The 18,899-nt window shown below is 38.8% G+C and overlaps 1 protein-coding gene across 1 annotated transcript in view; it reads right to left on the reverse strand.

Annotated features, from left to right (window-relative positions):
- Window positions 1-18,899, reverse strand: part of UTRN (utrophin) — a 499,864-nt gene that overhangs the window by 16,948 nt on the left and 464,017 nt on the right. Inside the window, exons 68-73 of the mRNA XM_060168281.1 lie at window positions 12,525-12,563; window positions 12,234-12,299; window positions 11,081-11,146; window positions 4,238-4,396; window positions 3,613-3,853; window positions 341-449 (exon numbers count right to left, since the gene is read on the reverse strand). Coding sequence (XP_060024264.1) covers window positions 341-449; window positions 3,613-3,853; window positions 4,238-4,396; window positions 11,081-11,146; window positions 12,234-12,299; window positions 12,525-12,563 — 680 coding nt within the window. The remainder of the gene's footprint in view (window positions 1-340; window positions 450-3,612; window positions 3,854-4,237; window positions 4,397-11,080; window positions 11,147-12,233; window positions 12,300-12,524; window positions 12,564-18,899) is intronic.

The following is an 18,899-nucleotide window of genomic DNA, read 5'->3' on the forward strand; positions in this document are numbered from 1 at the left end:
AAAAGAAAAAGAATTGTTCCTAAGGCAAAGAAAAAAAATAAATTGTGCTCATCCCAAAAGCAAGAGCAAAGAGCTCCTTTTCATCTTTCATCAGAATTCAGAATTCAGTCCACTACTACACCTTATATAAACAAGCGCATTATAGTTCACTATTCTAAAATGTTTGCTTTTTTGGTATAGTTAAAATGGCTTTGTACTCAGCTGAGACCACAGAGGATACAAATTCCTTTATGCCCTAAGGCACCCATGTGTGAGAATGTTATTTAAAATGAAAAGCAAACAAATGGCAAAGCCCAGAGTAGACCAGGGGAGGGAGTAGCCAAGTCTTGGGGACACGGACCTGCTTGATGGAACTGTGGGCCGGGGTCCGGATCCAGCGAGTAGTTCAGTGCGGATTGCTGAGGTGAAGCCCAGGGGGAGACGCCATTGATTTGGGAATCAGATTCAGGCTGGAATCACATTCAGAGGTTAGAACGGAGGAAAGATTCAAATAACGATTAAAGAAAACATTTCCGTTTCTAACTTCCCCTCCCCAATGACAGATAATTAAATCACATAACATTCTTCACCCTCAGTCATTTTCAAATACATTTTAGCATCAGTTGGTGGGCTCACCAGTATTCACCTGAGGACCAAGTGGTCCTTCCCTTTTGATTTGGGCACCTTGAAGAACTCACTTGGTTATATGGCAAGATTTACCTATCACTGTCAGTGTCATTCCTCAATTGTTCCATTATTTTTATGTCAACCAAACATGTTTCATTCATCTTTTAAAAAAATTAACACTGTTTCTCATACAGTAAATTTATCTAATTTCAAAATTAGCTCATTTTTTATTCAATCAACATTTAACAGCAATATTGGAGAGTGGTGAAGAGCACGATTTTGGATTTAGCTGCTTGGATACAAACTCAGTCACTCAGAGCTGAGTAATTCTGAGGAAATTTTTTTTTCTTTTTTTTTTTTGTGGCTGCACTGCACTGTGGCATGTGGGATCTTTGTTCCCCAACTAGGGATAGAACCCACACCCCAAGCAGTGGAAGCATGGAGTCTTCCCCACCAGGGAAGTCCCTCTGAGGAAATTTTATAATTGTCTGCTTTTTATTTATAAAAATTGGATTTTTTATTTATAAACTAGTGGTAAGAGTGCCTGTGTCAGAGGGTTTTGTGAAGGAGGTGATCAATTAGTATTTCTAAAGCGATTAGAACAGAATCTGACACCTAATAAATACTTCACAAAGGCAGAAAGTTTGAAATTGACAAGTACATGGTCAAACTAGAAAAGTGTGATCCACTGTAAAGGGAATGCAGAAGTTACAATGTTTTTGTTTTGTTTTTTGAAAATATATTTTTAATAAATTTATTTATTCATTTATTTATGGCTGCATAGGGTCTTCATCGTTGGGTCTTCATTGCTGTGTGCGGGCTCTCTCTAGCTGTGGTGAGCGGGGGCTACTCTTCGTTGCAGTGCGTGGGCTTCTCATTGCAGTGGCTTTTCTTGTTTCAGAGCTCAGGCTCTAGGCACGTAGGCTTCAGTACTTGCGGCACACGGGCTCAGTAGTTGTGGCTTGCGGGCTCTAGAGCACAAGCTCAGTAGTTGTGGCACACAGGCTTAGTTGCTCCGTGGCATGTGGGATCTTCCTGGACCAGGGCTCGAACCCATGTCCTCTGCATTGGCAGGCAGATTCTCAACCACTGAGCCACCAGGGAAGTCCCAGTTACAGGGTTTTTGATGCTGATTTTTCCATTACATCTATATAAGCTGAAGTCTGGTAGTTTCGCTAGTTTTTACTATCAGAGTTGAATTTTCCATCAACTTCTGGCATTCATGCTAAGTCATTAAGAAGGGATGAGAGCTCCACAGTCTGGAATATGCAGAGCCATTTAGATATCCGATTTCTCGAAAAGCATTACTGTGCAATTCTGAAGGCTCATGAGCCATTAGGCAGCTCTGTCTAACAGGAGGAAGCTAGTAGGGGGAGGTGAAGGTGAGCAGAAGAGCCTTCGGCTCTCTTAAGAGCATCAACAGACTATAGCAAACAAAGCTTTCAAGCACAGCTTCCTTCCACAACAATTCTACCTATGCAGTAAGTCCTTAATACTCACACTTCATATTCTAAAAGAGTTCCAGAGAAAAGTCATCCCTTACCCAGGCGCCATTCAGAAACATCAAATTCACATTACTAACAATGTAGCTTTTCCAATGTACAGGAGTGGCACCAAGATAAGCTTCAAACATCTCAAAGCACTTAGAGAACACCAGCCAGGCCTTGGGGAAGGTCTAATGATGCACAATTCCAAAGTAAACCTTCCCCCAAGCAGTCTCACAAAAAGTCTGGAACAGTGACAGACATTCAGAAAGTATAAGGGGTATTCTGTGGGCCACTGTGCAGGTAATGCAAAAATTACACTGTTTTGAATGATTCTGACATGTTAAAAGATACCGATAGCAACTGCGAAAAGATGGTTTTCTAAAACTTGAGAAAATCACTGGAGAGAGAGTTGTTTCTGCCTTTGACTCAATAAATCATTTCTGGAGAAAGTCATTCCTATTCACTGTGTAGGGGCCCCATACTGCATAGGCCAGAGAAAGAGGCAAAAGATGACATGAATTCTCATGTCAGGGATTCTTCAAGAGAGAAAAGTTCCAGGTCCATTTGCTGGGATTCTATACAACAGACACCTGCTGCAAAGACATCTTCACTACCAGTTCTGTGACATGATGCCTATGCTTTAACTGCTAGATGTAATCAGGTACTTAATTCTCTATAGTGTGTTGTGTCTTTATAGATGATACTGCCTTATATATAATACTATTTTGTTATGGTCTCTAACAAGATTGAAGGCAAAAAGGCAGAAGCTGTATCTGATGCTTCTTTTATATCCCAAAGAACAGTGTTTTTCAAAATTGCAGGCTATTACCCGTTGATGAGTTATAAAACCAGCACTAAGAAAGAAAGACAGAAGAAAAATAAGAGGGAGGGAGGGAGGAAGGAAGGAAGGAAGGGAAGAAGGAAAGAAGGAAGGAAAAAAATAGCAAGTAAGAGCATTTTTTAGTAACAGCAATTAGCATTCTGTATTCATCATACATGCATGCATTCATCATAATGCAAGTTGTATTTTTTATTGTCAAGAAAGTCTGCAAACAACCGCCATAAAACACGTTATAGCGGGAAATAGTGGCTATGTTAGGAAATAAAAACTGCAAATTAATAAACATGTTACCTAATTTCCTGAAAATAGCTCATTGAAAGGAGGTTTTACCATGAAGAGTTCCTTTCCCTTAATGCCCACAGATGTTTCTTTCCCAAATGTAATTTATGCAGATATACGTTATAGGATCTTTTGCCTTAAACTATTCAGAGCTGAGACAGATTTCAGTGTTAAAGAAGAATGGGCAATTCCATCTTAAGCTGGGAAAACGCATTTTTTGGTGCCACTGAGCCTTTAATGCTTATGTTTGAAGAGGGATTTCTAAGCCAGTCTAAATCCACTATGGAGAGGAGAAACCGGAAGTGAACCTCTCTACCAACTCTGGGACTGAGTCCCATGGGATATGGGACTGGGGCAGATGGGGTGGGGACAGGTGACATCAAGTTCCGCACACTCTACCTGCTCTAGCAGCTGCCGAAGTCGGTGGAGCTGAGACTCCAGCTGCTTGTTGTGATTTTCCAAAATTTGCATCCTAGCCTCCAGCCGACCTTTATGCTGCCTGAGGAGTTTTGCTTCTGCTATAAGTTCTGAATCCTCCGACGTGTGATGAGGAGACACAACAGAGTCTGGAGGGGAGCCAACAGGGAGGCCCCTTCTCAAGTGTTGCTCCTTCAGCTGCTCGTATTCCACTTGCAGATTTCTAGTGCAGAGAAGGGAAAATTGGCATTAGTATTGTATACCTCACCTTCTCACCAAAATCGTCTATGAGCTCGTGCCCGTGCTACTTACTTCCTCATAGGTAAAAACACGTACAACCATGATATAAGCAAGCATGAATAAAACTGTGCTTTTAAATAAACGAGTGCTCTAACAGACACCATCCCTGAACCCTGAAATGCAGCTGTAATCTGCAGCCAGCTGCCCAGTGTGTTAATGTCCTCTTAAAAGTTTGCCTCCACTGTACTTCCTTGACAATAGTCCTGAAAAAAGAATGGGTAAGGGTCATGTTGAAGTGAACATGAAAGAATTCCCCATCAGAAGTTTTCCCAGGGTGACACATCTTCTCCTCCTAGGTCTAGCACACCTTTGTTCTTCCTCAAGGTCAGCAATGATCCGCTCCAGTTCTCCGCGTTCTTCCCTCTCTACCGACTTCAGGATCTGAGCGGGACTCTGGGGCTGGCTCACAGGGGACTCCCCTCCGAGCGTCTGGCAGTACTGCTGGATGAGGGCATGCTCGTCCTCCCTATGGAGACAAAGGAGACACACACAAAGGCTCACAGCTGGACATGGATGTCTCTGGAGGTAAAGGAAGGAGAAACGACGATGGTCAGGATGGCTACTGACCCATGGCTGCCTTAAAGCTCAGTGCCCCAATGACCTCATTTTAAAACTCTGGGAAGATGTTTTACCTAATAGTGTATGTACACTATACACACACACCAACATTCCATGCTTTGCCTTTGGTCTAACATGTATATCTCACAAACCTTAGAAGAGATATTTTACTCAGCAGAGGATATAAAGTGCAACACTTAAATAGTTAATGTAAAAGACTTTACAGGGAAAATCAATAACTGAATGCCAGAAGAGTAGGTTAAAAGACTGCTAATTAAAAATAAACTGCTATAGACTGTTTCCCCTCCCCGAAATTATGTTGAAACCTAATCCCCAGTGTAAAGGTGTGTGGCGGTAGGGTCTTTGGGAGGTGATTAGGTCATGAGGGTGGGGCCTCTACGATTAGGATTAGTATCCTTATGAAAGAGACCCCAGAGAGCTCCCTTCCTGCTTCTGCCATGCGAGGGAACTACAAAATGACAGCTATGAACCAGGAAGGGGGTCCTCATCAGGTACTAAATCTGCTGGCTCCTTGATCTTGGACTTCCCCGTCTCCAGAACTATGAGAAAAAAATGTTAGTCATTTATAAGCCACCCAGTTTGTAGTCTTTTGCTGTAGCAGTCCCAATCAACTAGTTGATTTCACTGTCTTTAGCATGTGGTTAAAAGCAATTTTATAATGCTTTGTAACCCAAAGCGTGGGAGAAGCAAATCCTTATATTCTTTCATTTAAATAACTTAGCATAAATTATAATTGTAGATATTTATAAAATAGCTACAGATATCTTCCTTGATATTATCAGCATGTCACTTCTAGGATCAATCATTCTGCATTAAACAAGGAACTCCATTTAACTGACTTGGGTTCTCCCACTTTTCTAACTACTTGTCTAATGAACTAGACATATTAATAATGTGGTCAAATCTAATGATTGACAGAAACAGAAGTATAACAAAGTAGACAAAGTTGATATGTTTATGTGAAGGAAATGCTTATCAGCAAGACTGGAATCCTTCCCTTCTTTTACCAGAGATCCAGTCAGATCTCCTTGTAAATGTGCGAATGACAGACTTCCTGGCTAATACTAGCAGGAGAGTCCTGCTATAGAATACCTTTGGCAGATTGTACCTGATCTGTTTTGATGGCTTTTGGTAAACAAATCCTGGAATCTATGGATTTATAGGATAGGGCTTCAGAAAAACATCTTGCAAGTTATGTAGCTATCAGAGTATAAAATGGAGCTATTCCATGACTGAACCAGCTCCCTACTGTGTAAGTGATGTGACTGCAAATATCCCTTAAAGACCTCATCTGTTACCCTGTGGTCAGAGCACATCCTAACGCAGCCAGAAGTAACCTGGTGAGTGGCATGGGCAGTCCTGGACCTTTTGCTTATGAGTACTGCTTGATACTAGGTGAGATCTTTGATTCTGTGAGTCTAATTTGAAAATCCAACCCTGTGTTATCACACTTTACTCTGATAAAGAAGGGACATGAAATTGCATCTGAGGTAGTGAGTTCTTAGAAAAGGTATCTCCTGAGCACTGAGATCAGAGCGATATAAAGAAGGAACTGAAAATAATGACTGTTAGGCCTGCAAAACAGCCAAAGCACAGGTTCAAATGAGCCACTTGCTGATTTACTTTGCTTCCTTTATCAGTAAACCTCCCTAATCTCACCACCTTTCTACTATCAAATGAATGAAAAAGGAGTAAGGGGCTTCCCTGGTGGCGCAGTGGTTGAGAGTCCGCCTGCCGATGCGGGGGATGCGGGTTCGTGCCCCGGTCCGGGAAGATTCCACATGCCGTGGAGCGGCTGGGCCCGTGAGCCATGGCCGCTGAGCCTGCGTGTCCGGAGCCTGTGCTCCGTGACCGGAGAGGCCACAGCAGTGAGAGGCCCGCGTACCACAAAAAAAAAAAAAAAAAAGAAAAAAAAGGAGTGGGACTCTTTCAACACAGTTAGAAACTGGAAATAAGAAACATAGATGGGAAGGACTGAAATAAGCTATGGCATCGTCCTTTGATTACCTGTCCTGCGAAAACACCATGTGGCTGTGAAATAAATAAGGGAGCCTCTCAGAAGAATCTCATGCTTGCTTCTAAATTTAGAAGGGTGAGGATAAGACGAGAGAATGGGTTCTGCACCAATGCAGTGCAGCAGTGTTTGAAAGCAGACTCCAGGGACTTCCCTGGAGGTACAGTGGTTAAGACTCCGCACTTGCACTGCAGGGGCATGGGTTTGATCCCTGGTCGGGGAACTAAGATCCCACAAGCTATGCAATGAGGTCAAAAAAATAAATGAAAAAAGAAAGAAAGAAAGCAGAACCCAAAGCTCCTAGGAGGCCCATGTAGCAAAATCAAACAGAAACTTGGCAAGGAGGTATGTGCGTGTGTGTTTGGAGGTGGGGGAGGGTATTTTCCTAGAGGCAGTAAATGGGTAATTTATTATTATACCCTAAACATAACTGTATTATGAAGGAGCAGAGAAGGCTGTGAGGCTAATGTATCAACACCACAGGGATACCAATTAGCTGCTAAGGATAACAAGACTCTAAGTCAGTGATGCTTGGAGGCACTCCACTCAATTTAAGTGAAGAGAGAGGCCATAAGAGAGGATTAAAAAGTACAGATCTAATAAATGGACAGGACAAATGGACAAAGCATAAAAATACAGTGCATATAAACTAAATAATAAAATGAAATAATAAAGCAATAAAAAGGTAAGAGTAGAGGAGAACATTTGCAAATATTTCTCAGGCAAAAAAGAGTATAGAAACTAAAAAGACTGAGTATGCAAAAAAGAAATAATAACAAAAGAAAAATGATCATATATATTCCAGTGAAAATGTTATCTATTCAGGATAAAGCATCTCAAGAAATCAGCCAGAAATCAAAACAAAACAGGAAATCATTTGTAAAGAAAGAAAAATGTTTAGCTTCCAACTCTCATAATATTCAATGTCCAAAGTCAATGGACGAGGTCTAGAGTCCTAACCTAGCCATTCATATGACCAACCAGGTCAAGTAAATGTACAGCAAAGCGCTTTGTCCGCAATTTCCTTCCTTTAAAGATTTTTTCTGTTCCAGGCTTCAGAGTTGCAAACAGCAATGCCAGTGCCAATCAGGCCAGCCCCCCAATTTGATCCTTCCACATACAACAGTGTTGCTCAAGGGCAGACGGCAGATGGAGTGAGACATCCTGATGGCAATGGCCTAAGGAGATGTCCTTAAGTTCCAGCTACTCAGATTCCCCAGGACTATCCTGAGTCCTGTCTCTTTTTGAGACATGGTTGCTCAATTCCTCCTTGAAAGAAAATTAGGATCCTTAAAATTAATGCCTTTAAATTGTCCACAGTCAGACTTTCAGGAGAAAAGGGAATATTGGGAATTGGGTTTATGTGGGCCCACATAAACCACAAGATTGATTCAGGTCTAGGCTGGGGAGGTAGCAACCCATGATGCATGGAGGTACAACGACTAATTAACCAGCTTCATAGAAGATGAACATTGTTAGGAGCCAGGGAGCTGGTTTCATTGACCAGTTTGAAGGACAGAGAAAGGCTCAAACTGCAGATACAAATGACTAAAGGGCCTTGCGTAACTTAGAGAGAATTACAAGTTCAAGTCTCAAAATTCACATCTCAAAGGCATAGGGCTTTCTTTTATTGCCTATGGCTGAGATCACCCAAAACCAAATTTGGGAGATTGGGCCCAGCAGATGTTGAATTACAAATTTATTATTGTAATACTTATTCATCTTGTCAAGTCAATAGTACTGATTGGGGCTTCCCTGGTGGCGCAGCGGTTGAGAGTCCGTCTGCCGATGCAGGGGACACGGGTTCGTGCCCCGGTCCGGGAGGATCCCATGTGCTGCAGAGCGGCTGGGCCCGTGGGCCATGGCCGCTGAGCCTGCGCATCCGGAGCCTGTGCTCCGCAACGGGAGAGGCCACAACAGTGAGAGGCCCGTGTACCGCCAAAAAAAAAAAAAAGTACTGATTAAAATGAAAATATTTTAAAGGTAAATATTATACATTTAAGGGAGAAAGAATGACCATTCTATGTCAAACCACTGGATTTTAGGTCCAGAGTAGAGTTTCGAGGGTTAAGTCCTTGTTAGCGTTCTCACTTGATGGAACCCCTGCATGTTCACAGGAAAAGAACCCCAGAATACTCAGTAGTTCAAACTGTGAAGGAGCAAAGAAATTCCAGATTGGCTTTATCAAAGTAAGATTTATTAACATATTCATTAAGAAAATATTAATGTACCAGTAACTGGAAAACAATTTCTCTTTAGTGATTTATACATTCTTACACTATTAATCTCCCATAGAAGGGAGAATTTGGTTCCTTGCCTTTTCCAGCACCTCGAGGCCACCACATTCCTCCATTTTCAAAGCCAGCAGTGTAGCACCTGTAAAATCTCTGTATCTTACCTCTGCTTCTACGGTTACCTCCCCTTCCCTAACTGACTCTCCTCCATCTTTCAAAGACCCCTGCAACTACACTGGACCCACCTAGATAATCCAGGATAATCTCCCCATCTCAAGGTCCTTAATTTAATCACTTGTGCAAAGTCCCTTTTGCCATGTAAAGTGACACATTCATAGGTTTCAGGGATTAGGATGTCGACTTCTTTGGGGGCCCATTATTTTGTCTACTTCAAATGCCCTCACCATGTTCCTCCCCTGTGGGAACACTTATCCATCTCCCCTCTAGTCTGTAAGATTCCTGAAGACAGATCGACCTTTATCTATACAGTATTGGACACATGGCAGTGGTGTGCTGCTAAGCGTTTACCAGCAGGTTCTCTACAAGATAAATATATAAAAAGGCCCTGATTTGTAGCATTTTTAATTCTATGGTTTAAATACCTTCCTCACGGCCAATTTAAGCTAATGACTTCACAGAATGTAGAGCTGCGAAAAGATACACAGTTGCAGCACACCACCTGACACCCCAAGAGCACAGATAATAGTAAAGTGAAGTAAAATAATTAGGATGTGATGAGTTTTGAGTATTACTTTTGTTTTTATTTTAACCGAATCTATTGAACTGCAGGTGTATACAAATGAACTTGAATAACGGCTCTGTTTAACAAGAAGCTTACAAACTTCTTGAAAATTTAACAACCAGCTCTCACAATTGCCTCCAGCACGCTACTGCAGGGTAGGGTTACAATAAATATTTGCTGGATGGAAGAATGAGTTAAGATATCTGCTGATAGTATATTAAAATGTATTCAGCTGTTAGTCATCTGATTACTGTCTTTTCTCAGGCACTGGTGCTAAATTTAAAAATAAATAGTGCTTATTCTAATTTGAAAATAGGAGAAACTAAATTTGAGCATTGCCTTTACTCTGTTCACAAGATGCAAAAAACACATTTTAAAGAATTTAAGTTTGGTTTTAATTATTTTGGTTTTAATGATTATTTTTAAATTTTGTTTAATTCTTTAGCTATCTGTCAAACGTGGTGGAAGTCATGTGGATTTAGGATATTCAAGATACTAACTACTTTATAAGAAATACATACTAGGAGGTTAAACATGAAACAAGCATTATGAATATGCTATTATCTTGCTTTGGGAATTGTTCCAAACTCACAGTACATTAATAATAAGGTAAATCACTACTGCATTATTATATAGTATTAACTTGCTAATCTTTGAAATTTAAAATTGAACAATCTCCTGAGAGCTTTTATTTATAAGCTTAATGACAGTAAAACAATTTTTTAAAAATACTGACAAGAAGACATTCCATGTTAAGAGTGCCCTAAGGTATTTCACCTTGGCTCTCTCCATGATCTTTTTAGTATAAAACACCTAAGAACCATGTTCTACAACTTTCCTGGTTACCTTACAGCTTCCCACCAGATCCAGACCACAATGAATCTGTGCGAGTCAAGTAGACTTGACACTCTTGAAATCTTTTAGATATCACTCAGAATTTAAAATGTTAATTCCAAGGTGGTGGAGGGCGGGAAAAGTTCTAAAAGCAAGATGGCACACAACAGTGGGATAATCAGAGGGAAAATATCTGTCTAGAAAGGTTTTTGAAAAGTATTCTTAAGTTAAGGAGGCTTTTCCTAGTTGCTAATAAAATCAGATATTGGCAGAGGAGTTAACACTTTTCAATGAAGAGTGGGGAAGAGATGTCCAAGCCTGTGTGGGTTATAATTATTAAATGGCAGAGACTATGGAGAAAATGTGAGCACACAGAAGGAAGAGAATTTTGCAGAATAGCACATATTCTGTAGAATTACATTTGTTAAATTAACAAGAAATATCAGACAAATGGAATGAATATCTATACCTGTATTTATAAATCAAACAATCTGATTTTCCTGAGACAGATGAGTGGCCAAATGTAGGATTTTTTTCAGCAACTTATACGAAACTAACTAAATAAACATATCCAATTTATACTATCATGGCTTGAAAGCATAAAATCTATGTCGACATTTTTATAACCACACTTATCAATTTTGATTGGGATCAAAATTCAGGGCTGTAATCAATGAAGATTATATCCGACAGCCATAATACAAGAACTAGCTTTCCCAGGCAGCACTAATTTCATGATTTACTTACACACTTCCTGTGGTAGAGCTGCTATCAGTGAGGAAAGACCCGTTAGTCCTTTCCATCTGGGCCAGTCTGAAAAATGAAAATAAGGAGGTTAGAGAATGTGGCCATATAGGGCATAGTCGACTGGTACATCCTCAGTGTTCCTTAAACTGTCCTAATTCTCACAAAATACAGAACGGCCCAAATCCCCCAGCAAGACTTTGAAATTAAAACATCTAATGTTGAGCTATATTTCTATCACCACTGCCTTAAGGCCTGGAGACCTTTATTTTATACCATGTTACTTAGTCTCCTAATAGACCTAGTCTCAGAATTGACCTCCGAGACCCTTAGGTCAGTCTTCATTCTCACACAAATCTGATTATGTTCCTCTCGTGTTTAAAGACTCTCCATGACTCCCCTTTACCAAAGGACAGAATCCTACTCCTTAGCAGGTGGGCCCCCCATTATTGGACTTCAGCTTCTGTTCCTTCATTCCTTCTCATCCTTTCCCCTTTCTCTACCTGCAATCCTTTAAATAAACCATGTTCTTTCCTAGCTCAATGCTTTTGAGTATGTCTTTCCAATGGTCCAAGCCTGACTTTCTACCTAAATTTCTACTTGGCCTAGACTCAGTTCAAATGTTACTATTTTATGGTGCTTGAACTAACCTTTTAAGGCATAGGGAGTAACTAGCACTGCCGATGCTTAGTGTATATTTCTTTCCTGAAAGTTTGTACATACCATCAAGACCAGCCTATACTCTATATTGTTTGGGGACTCTAAAATAAACCCCTATAATAAAGCTTTAGCATACATTTAATTACATATTTTAATTCATATGTGCACCCTCTCCTGAGAACACTTTCAATCCCTACTTTCATTCACTGAAAACTGGGTTACATTATCTAAACCCTGCTTGTACGGTGTTTGGATTCTCATGAGCTCAGTAATCACATCCCATGGAGATTTAGTCCACAGAATGTATAGCACGTGTTTGGTAAAGTGCAAATTACAACATGGAGAGATGAAAGCCCAGCTTTCAAATATAATGGAATCACGACTTCTGCCAAACTACCTCCCTTAAATCAAGGCACGTTAATGATATAAGATTAATACAGAAAGAGATACATTCTGGGTGGCAGTGCAGTGGAGGGCTCCTATCAGAGTTTCTTACCGTGTAGCATACTGTTCTATTCTTGAATGGGTATCATCATGAAACAGCTGAGGAGACTGTGAAGGGCTATAAGAGAGAAAGCAGATAAACAGTTTTACACACAAATGTTGACAGATGTTACTTTAGGAATGTTAGCTTAGTTAAATGATGAATTTGACATGCAAACAAACCACTAGGATTGTTACCCAGGGGGCAGAAGTATTATTTTAGAACAAGAGCTTAGTAATCACCCCATGCTGAGAAAGCTGATCAGAACATCAGTCTTGTGCATATGGAGCTGTGAATACTCACTCATAGTGCTCTGGCCACATACTGATGAGTGTGATAGGACTGCAAAGAGGGCAGAGGGAGACAAAAGTCATAGAACAAACACTTTAGAGCAATTTAAGACAAAAGCAGTGGGCGTAGGGGTGGGGGACATTCTCAACTGTCTTCCACTCCCATGTTTGGTTGCCCTGAGGTCCACTGTGACAAAATCAAAACTAACAGAAATGACTGTTTATTCTAGAAAAGATACTGTGTATTCAAGTGCCTGCAGGGGCCTTTTCACAGATACTACAGGATATTTGTTATAGACAGCAAACACATCTTTAAGTAATCTGATTGAAAAAAGAAACAGAATGCTCTAAAATACCTCAAAGTTATATAAACAATAATGTTCCATAACACACCGAAGGGAGATGCAATCATATTTTTGTTTTTCCTGGAGAAGAAACTTGATCAGAATGGTAAAGTTAAATACCAAAGACTACATTGTATATTGATGGCAGAGTTGCGATGAGAATGTTCTGAATCTTTGCTCAATTTTAAACGTAAAAATCCAAATCCAGGTGTACACAAAGTATCTCAACCTCACAGATTCACTGAAAACAGATGCGACGCTTTCCTCTATACCCGGCCAAAATTCTCAATTATCCATAAAACTGAAAGCACCTTTTCTAGATCATGATACACTCACTGTCTTCAAACAAAATTTTATCCAGAAGTTCTATCTAAGAAACTGACAAAAGGAACATTGCTTGAATCAGGGCTTGAGACTTGGAACCTGATGATTCAGTATCCCTCCTAGCCCCGGGGGTACACTCCAACCTCCCAGCACTGCCTAGAAATCCCGAAGTCTCCATGTATCCTTTGAAAACAAATGATCCTAATTAAAAGCGAGTTCAAACCCTAACCTTTTTTACTGGAGGGGAAGGAAGAGGAGGGAATACTGATGAATGTGGAAATTTAAAATTCTAAAGAAAATTAGTTTTCTAATTAAGTAAAATCTCCTGCAAAAGCTAATGCTGATTGAAACAAAGAGGAAGGAAAGTTTAAATTATTCTAGATCTACTTGATTCTCCTATTTCTATTACAGATACATACTCAAGAAAAAGTTAATGATCTCATTATCTCCTACTGGGAAGCAAAAGTTGATGTCTGCATAGCAAAGGTTAAAAGAAGATGGAAGGTCATCTTATTGGGATGGAAAACTGAGACTCTTTGGACCTACTTTCAGAAACAGGTATTTATTCAGTCTGTGTTTGTCAGAACATCTATACTGTAAATAGACTTAATTACCCATGTATAAAATAGATACAACAACAATGAAACAAAACAGTATTATTCAATAGTCTTTTTACATCACTTTTCATTAACTCTGAAATATGTATGGTAAGTGTCAGGTAAATGATTTGCTATACACTTTCTAAAAAATAGGAACTGCTTGAGAGACCATTTCTAAAATTCAAGTGTACTACAACATTCGCTGTGAGCTTTAAATGTAAGAAACATATGTACTTTTTGATCTTAATTGAACTCAGAAAAGCTTTGTGAAACTGCTTGACTGGTTCCTGTAAGGTTAATTCAGTTAGCACAATAGTGATTCACTGAACTAAGATAAGAATGGCAGAGGCAGAAAGCTGAATTGAAGTTTCTCAAGAGAAAGTTTTTTATATATTGTGAAAATTTCTAAGAAAAGAAATAAAGATTACAAAAACCCAAAAGTTTAGGCTTTATTGACTTCAAAGTACCTTGATTTGCAGAAAAAAAATGTTAAGTGATAAGCTTTTTCATTTAATTCTAGAAGAGGAAAACTGGGCAATATTCTCCCTACATTGTTAGAATCTATGATTAAAGGGGGTTAAAAATAAGACCAATCTATGTGTTAGCCAAGACTTCATAATGCGGCCTATCCCTGCTTTCCAGAGTAGTGTTTGAACAGAGTTTGGTTAATCACACACTAATATGGAAGGAATCTGACTCTACTAATGTTATATGAAATATAACCCAGACTTTCTTTGAAGAACTTCGTGACTCCTTTGGTGCCTTAAATTCTCAGCAGACTGTTCCTCATGCTTCCAACATTTTTGCCTTCTGAAGTCCATTTCTCCCCAGGCAGAGTAAGTGCAGTCTCAGTGTGCTCTAACATACAAATCTTCAATGGCTCCCCACGGCTCTCAAGTAACCTACAAACACCGTGGCATGGCCTACAAGGTCCTTCATTATCTGGTTCTTGCTTTTCTCTCCATTTTCATTACTTCCCATCCCAGTTTCTGAAACAATCTTGTCTTCAGGCTTTTGAAAATGTTTGCCTTGGCTTGAAACTCTCCCTCTCCTCCCCAGGCACCAAACACTGAGCGCTTGGCCCTATTACTCTTTCAGTTCTCCAGGTTAGCTGTCACTTCCTGCCAGTGCAATGCCCCCACAACCATAATTCTACTTACTATGAATTGGTTCTTGCTACAGTAAGAACTTAAAAAAACATGAAACTCATCTACTCCACCTTAACCAATACCAGGGAGAGGTGTCTATTTTACTCCTTTTAATCTTCAGGGAAACCTTTTTGGCCAGTAAATCTCACTCAATTCTCAAATTTCTTTGTCACTCTTTGAGCCTGTTTCTCAGGTTTATTTTCAACGGTAACTCTTTCATCAAGCTCTACTCATTTATTTTGATTTATTTTTTGAAAAAAAAATCTTGCATAGTTATAAAATTAATCGAATAAGCCTAATCATGGATTTGTTTACCTTCTTTTACTAATTTTCCCATAAATCCCCTCCACGCACGCATGTATAATTACTGGATAGGGGATAAGACCTTACATTTTGCAGAGATGAAAGAGAAAGAAGCAAAAGAAAATTCTAATCAGCTTCATATATAACTTCAACACATTTACCACTTTGCTGGTTTTTCTCCAATGTTCTCTTCCCACAAATAGGAGAATAAATGAAATCAAATTTTTTACTACCCACTCATGTAAATTGTTACACCAGAAGATTAAGTGGCCCTGTACTGGAAAGGGCTCAGTAGAAAAATGAACTATACTGACTCCAAGAATGCGTCCTAGGAGTGAAAAAAGAAGAAAACCTGCCCAATGTATCCAGTAGCTCATAAATCTTTTGCAGAAACGATCTTGTGACATCTGACTTAATCTTACACTCCTTCTTTTCTTTCTCTTGTTTTCCTCTCACTGACAATGCTGGTAAATTTATGTTAGCTAAAATGAAGCATCTTCAGAGTTACAGCCAAAAATCATAGCACAAAATTATTTGGCACACTTTTCTTTTCTTTTTTACTTTCACTGAGTCACCCAGAATAGAATGATTGATGTCAGTGATTACTTTGACAGTGAAAGGCAAATTATCAAAATTGCTTAAAAGGAGTTTAAAAGATCTATCTATCTGTATGATTCATATGAAGGATGCAGATATCTGGGACATAAATGGTCCCAAATGGTTTATCCAAAGAGTGAAAGGCACATCACTATTTCAAACCTATCAAAGTATCCTATAAATAAAAGCACTGTGTGATAATTCTATGCTTCAGGCAACTACTCCAAAGGTTATTTAGATCTGATACCAAGATAAGTAAAATTTTGTCTTTATTAGAAGGTGTTCAGCATAGTTAAGCTATATATTGGATACTAAAACAAATAAGAATGTATTATCATACACTTTTGAAAAAAAGAAAAAAAATCTACCCACAAAACAGAGGACCAAAAATATACCTTTCCTTATGGATTTTAAGTATTTGAGTAGTGTCCTTTAAATTGAAATTGTTTCAATAAAATTTCTTCTAAAATGTACTGTGGAAAAAATGACTGGGCGGCATATATCCTAATTGTACAGAATCTGAAATCAAGCAAGGTTATCAAAAAGTTTGAATTTCTTGGTAGGCTTTAAATGAGTATGTGGTATTTTTATCTACATATACAGCTGCTTTGTATTTCTTTCTGCTGCACACCCATAATGTTACCTATAGAGGGATAAAAATACCTACTATGCTTTGGCTGTGGTCTTTCTTCTACTTCTTAGCAGTTCAACAAATTAAAAAAAAAAACCTGCACATAAATGTAGCAAAGCCCCTGGTCTATAGGGTTTTATATGGAAAAAAAAATTGGACTAAATAGTCTATCCCTCTATTTTGACATCTTTGAGACATGGACTGTCATAATACACTGGACGATTACTATTCTCTGATTATCTCTCATATACACAATAAAATGAATTATGAGTTTTGAAGGTTAAATGTCAACACATTTTTATACTTATTACAATTTTCTCTACTATATAATGTAGGAAACTCCATACTTCACACTTCGGAGCTTCTCTTCTGTAGTTATTTGAGAGGGCATATTTCTGTAACTAGAACTTCACTATTCTTTACGACTAGGCACTCTGCTATGATTAGCAATAAAAGTTAATTCCCCCCAAGATTCAAGCACAAGAAAATTGCCTTGGCAGGCATATTTATGCTGATATTTTTAAAAAGTGATTCAGCACCCAACATAGGAGCACCTCAATACATAAGGCAAATACTAACAGCCATAAAAGGGGAAATCGACAGTAACACATTCATAGTAGGGGACTTAAACACCCCACTTTCACCCATGGACAGATCATCCAAAATGAAAATAAATAAGGAAACACAAGCTTTAAATGATACATTAAACAAGATGGACTTAATTGATATTTATAGGACACTCCATCCAAAAACAACAGAATACACATTTTTCTCAAGTGCTCATGGAACATTCTCCAGGATAGATCATATCTTGGGGCACAAATCAAGCCTTGGTAAATTTAAGAAAATTGAAATTGTATCAAGTATCTTTTCTGACCACAACGCCATGAGACTAGATATCAATTACAGGAAAAGATCTGTAAAAAATACAAACACATGGAGACTAAACAATACAGTACTTAATAACGAAGTGATCACTGAAGAAATCAAAGAGGAAATCAAAAAATACCTAGAAACAAATGACAATGGAGACACAATGACCCAAAACCTGTGGGATGCAGCAAAAGCAGTTCTAAGGGGGAAGTTTATAGCAATACAAGCCCACCTTAAGAAGCAGGAAACATCTCGAATAAACAACCTAACCTTGCACCTCAAGCAATTAGAGAAAGAAGAACAAAAAAACCCCAAAGCTAGCAGAAGGAAAGAAATCATAAAAATCAGATCAGAAATAAATGAAAAAGAAATGAAGGAAACAATAGCAAAGATCAATAAAACTAAAAGCTGGTTCTTTGAGAAGATAAACAAAATAGATAAACCACTAGCCAGACTCATCAAGAAAAAAAGGGAGAAGACTCAAATCAATAGAATTAGAAATGAAAAAGGAGAGGTAACAACTGACACTGCAGAGATAAAAGAGATCATGAGAGATTACTACAAGCAACTCTATGCCAATAAAATGGACAATCTGGAAGAAATGGACAAATTCTTAGAAATGCACAACCTGCCAAGACTGAATCAGGAAGAAATAGAAAATATGAACAAACCAATCACAAGCACGGAAATTGAAACTGTGATTAAAAATCTTCCAACAAAGAAAAGCCCAGGACCAGATGGCTTCACAGGCGAATTCTATCAAACATTTAGAGAAGAGCTAACACCTATCCTTCTCAAACTCTTCCAAAATATAGCAGAGGGAGGACCACTCCCTAACTCCTTCTACGAGGCCACCATCACCTTGATACCAAAACCAGACAAGGATGTCACAAAGAAAGAAAACTACAGGCCAATATCACTGATGAACATAGATGCAAAAATCCTCAACAAAATACTAGCAAACAGAATCCAACAGCACATTAAAAGGATCATACACCATGATCAAGTGGGATTTATTCCAGGAATGCAAGGATTCTTCAATATACGCAAATCTATCAATGTGATAAACCATATTAACAAATTGAAGGAGAAAAACCATATGATCATCTCAATAGATGCAGAGAAAGCTTTTGACAAAATTCAACACCCATTTATGATAAAAACCCTGCAGAAAGTAGGCATAGAGGGAACTTTCCTCAACATAATAAAGGCCATATATGACAAGCCCACAGCAAACATCATCCTCAATGGTGAAAAACTGAAAGCATTTCCACTAAGATCAGGAACAAGACAAGGTTGCCCACTCTCACCACTATTATTCAACATTGTTTTGGAAGTTTTAGCCACAGCAATCAGAGAAGAAAAGGAAATAAAAGGAATCCAAATTGGAAAAGAAGAAGTAAAGCTGTCACTGTTTGCAGATGACATGATCCTATACATAGAGAACCCTAAAGATGCTACCAGAAAACTACTAGAGCTAATCAATGAATTTGGTAAAGTGGCAGGATACAAAATTAATGCACAGAAATCTCTGGCATTCCTATATACTAATGATGAAAAATCTGAAAG

The sequence above is a fragment of the Lagenorhynchus albirostris genome, chromosome 12, assembly GCF_949774975.1.
Source record: "Lagenorhynchus albirostris chromosome 12, mLagAlb1.1, whole genome shotgun sequence".
NCBI classification, from domain to species: Eukaryota; Metazoa; Chordata; class Mammalia; order Artiodactyla; family Delphinidae; genus Lagenorhynchus; species Lagenorhynchus albirostris.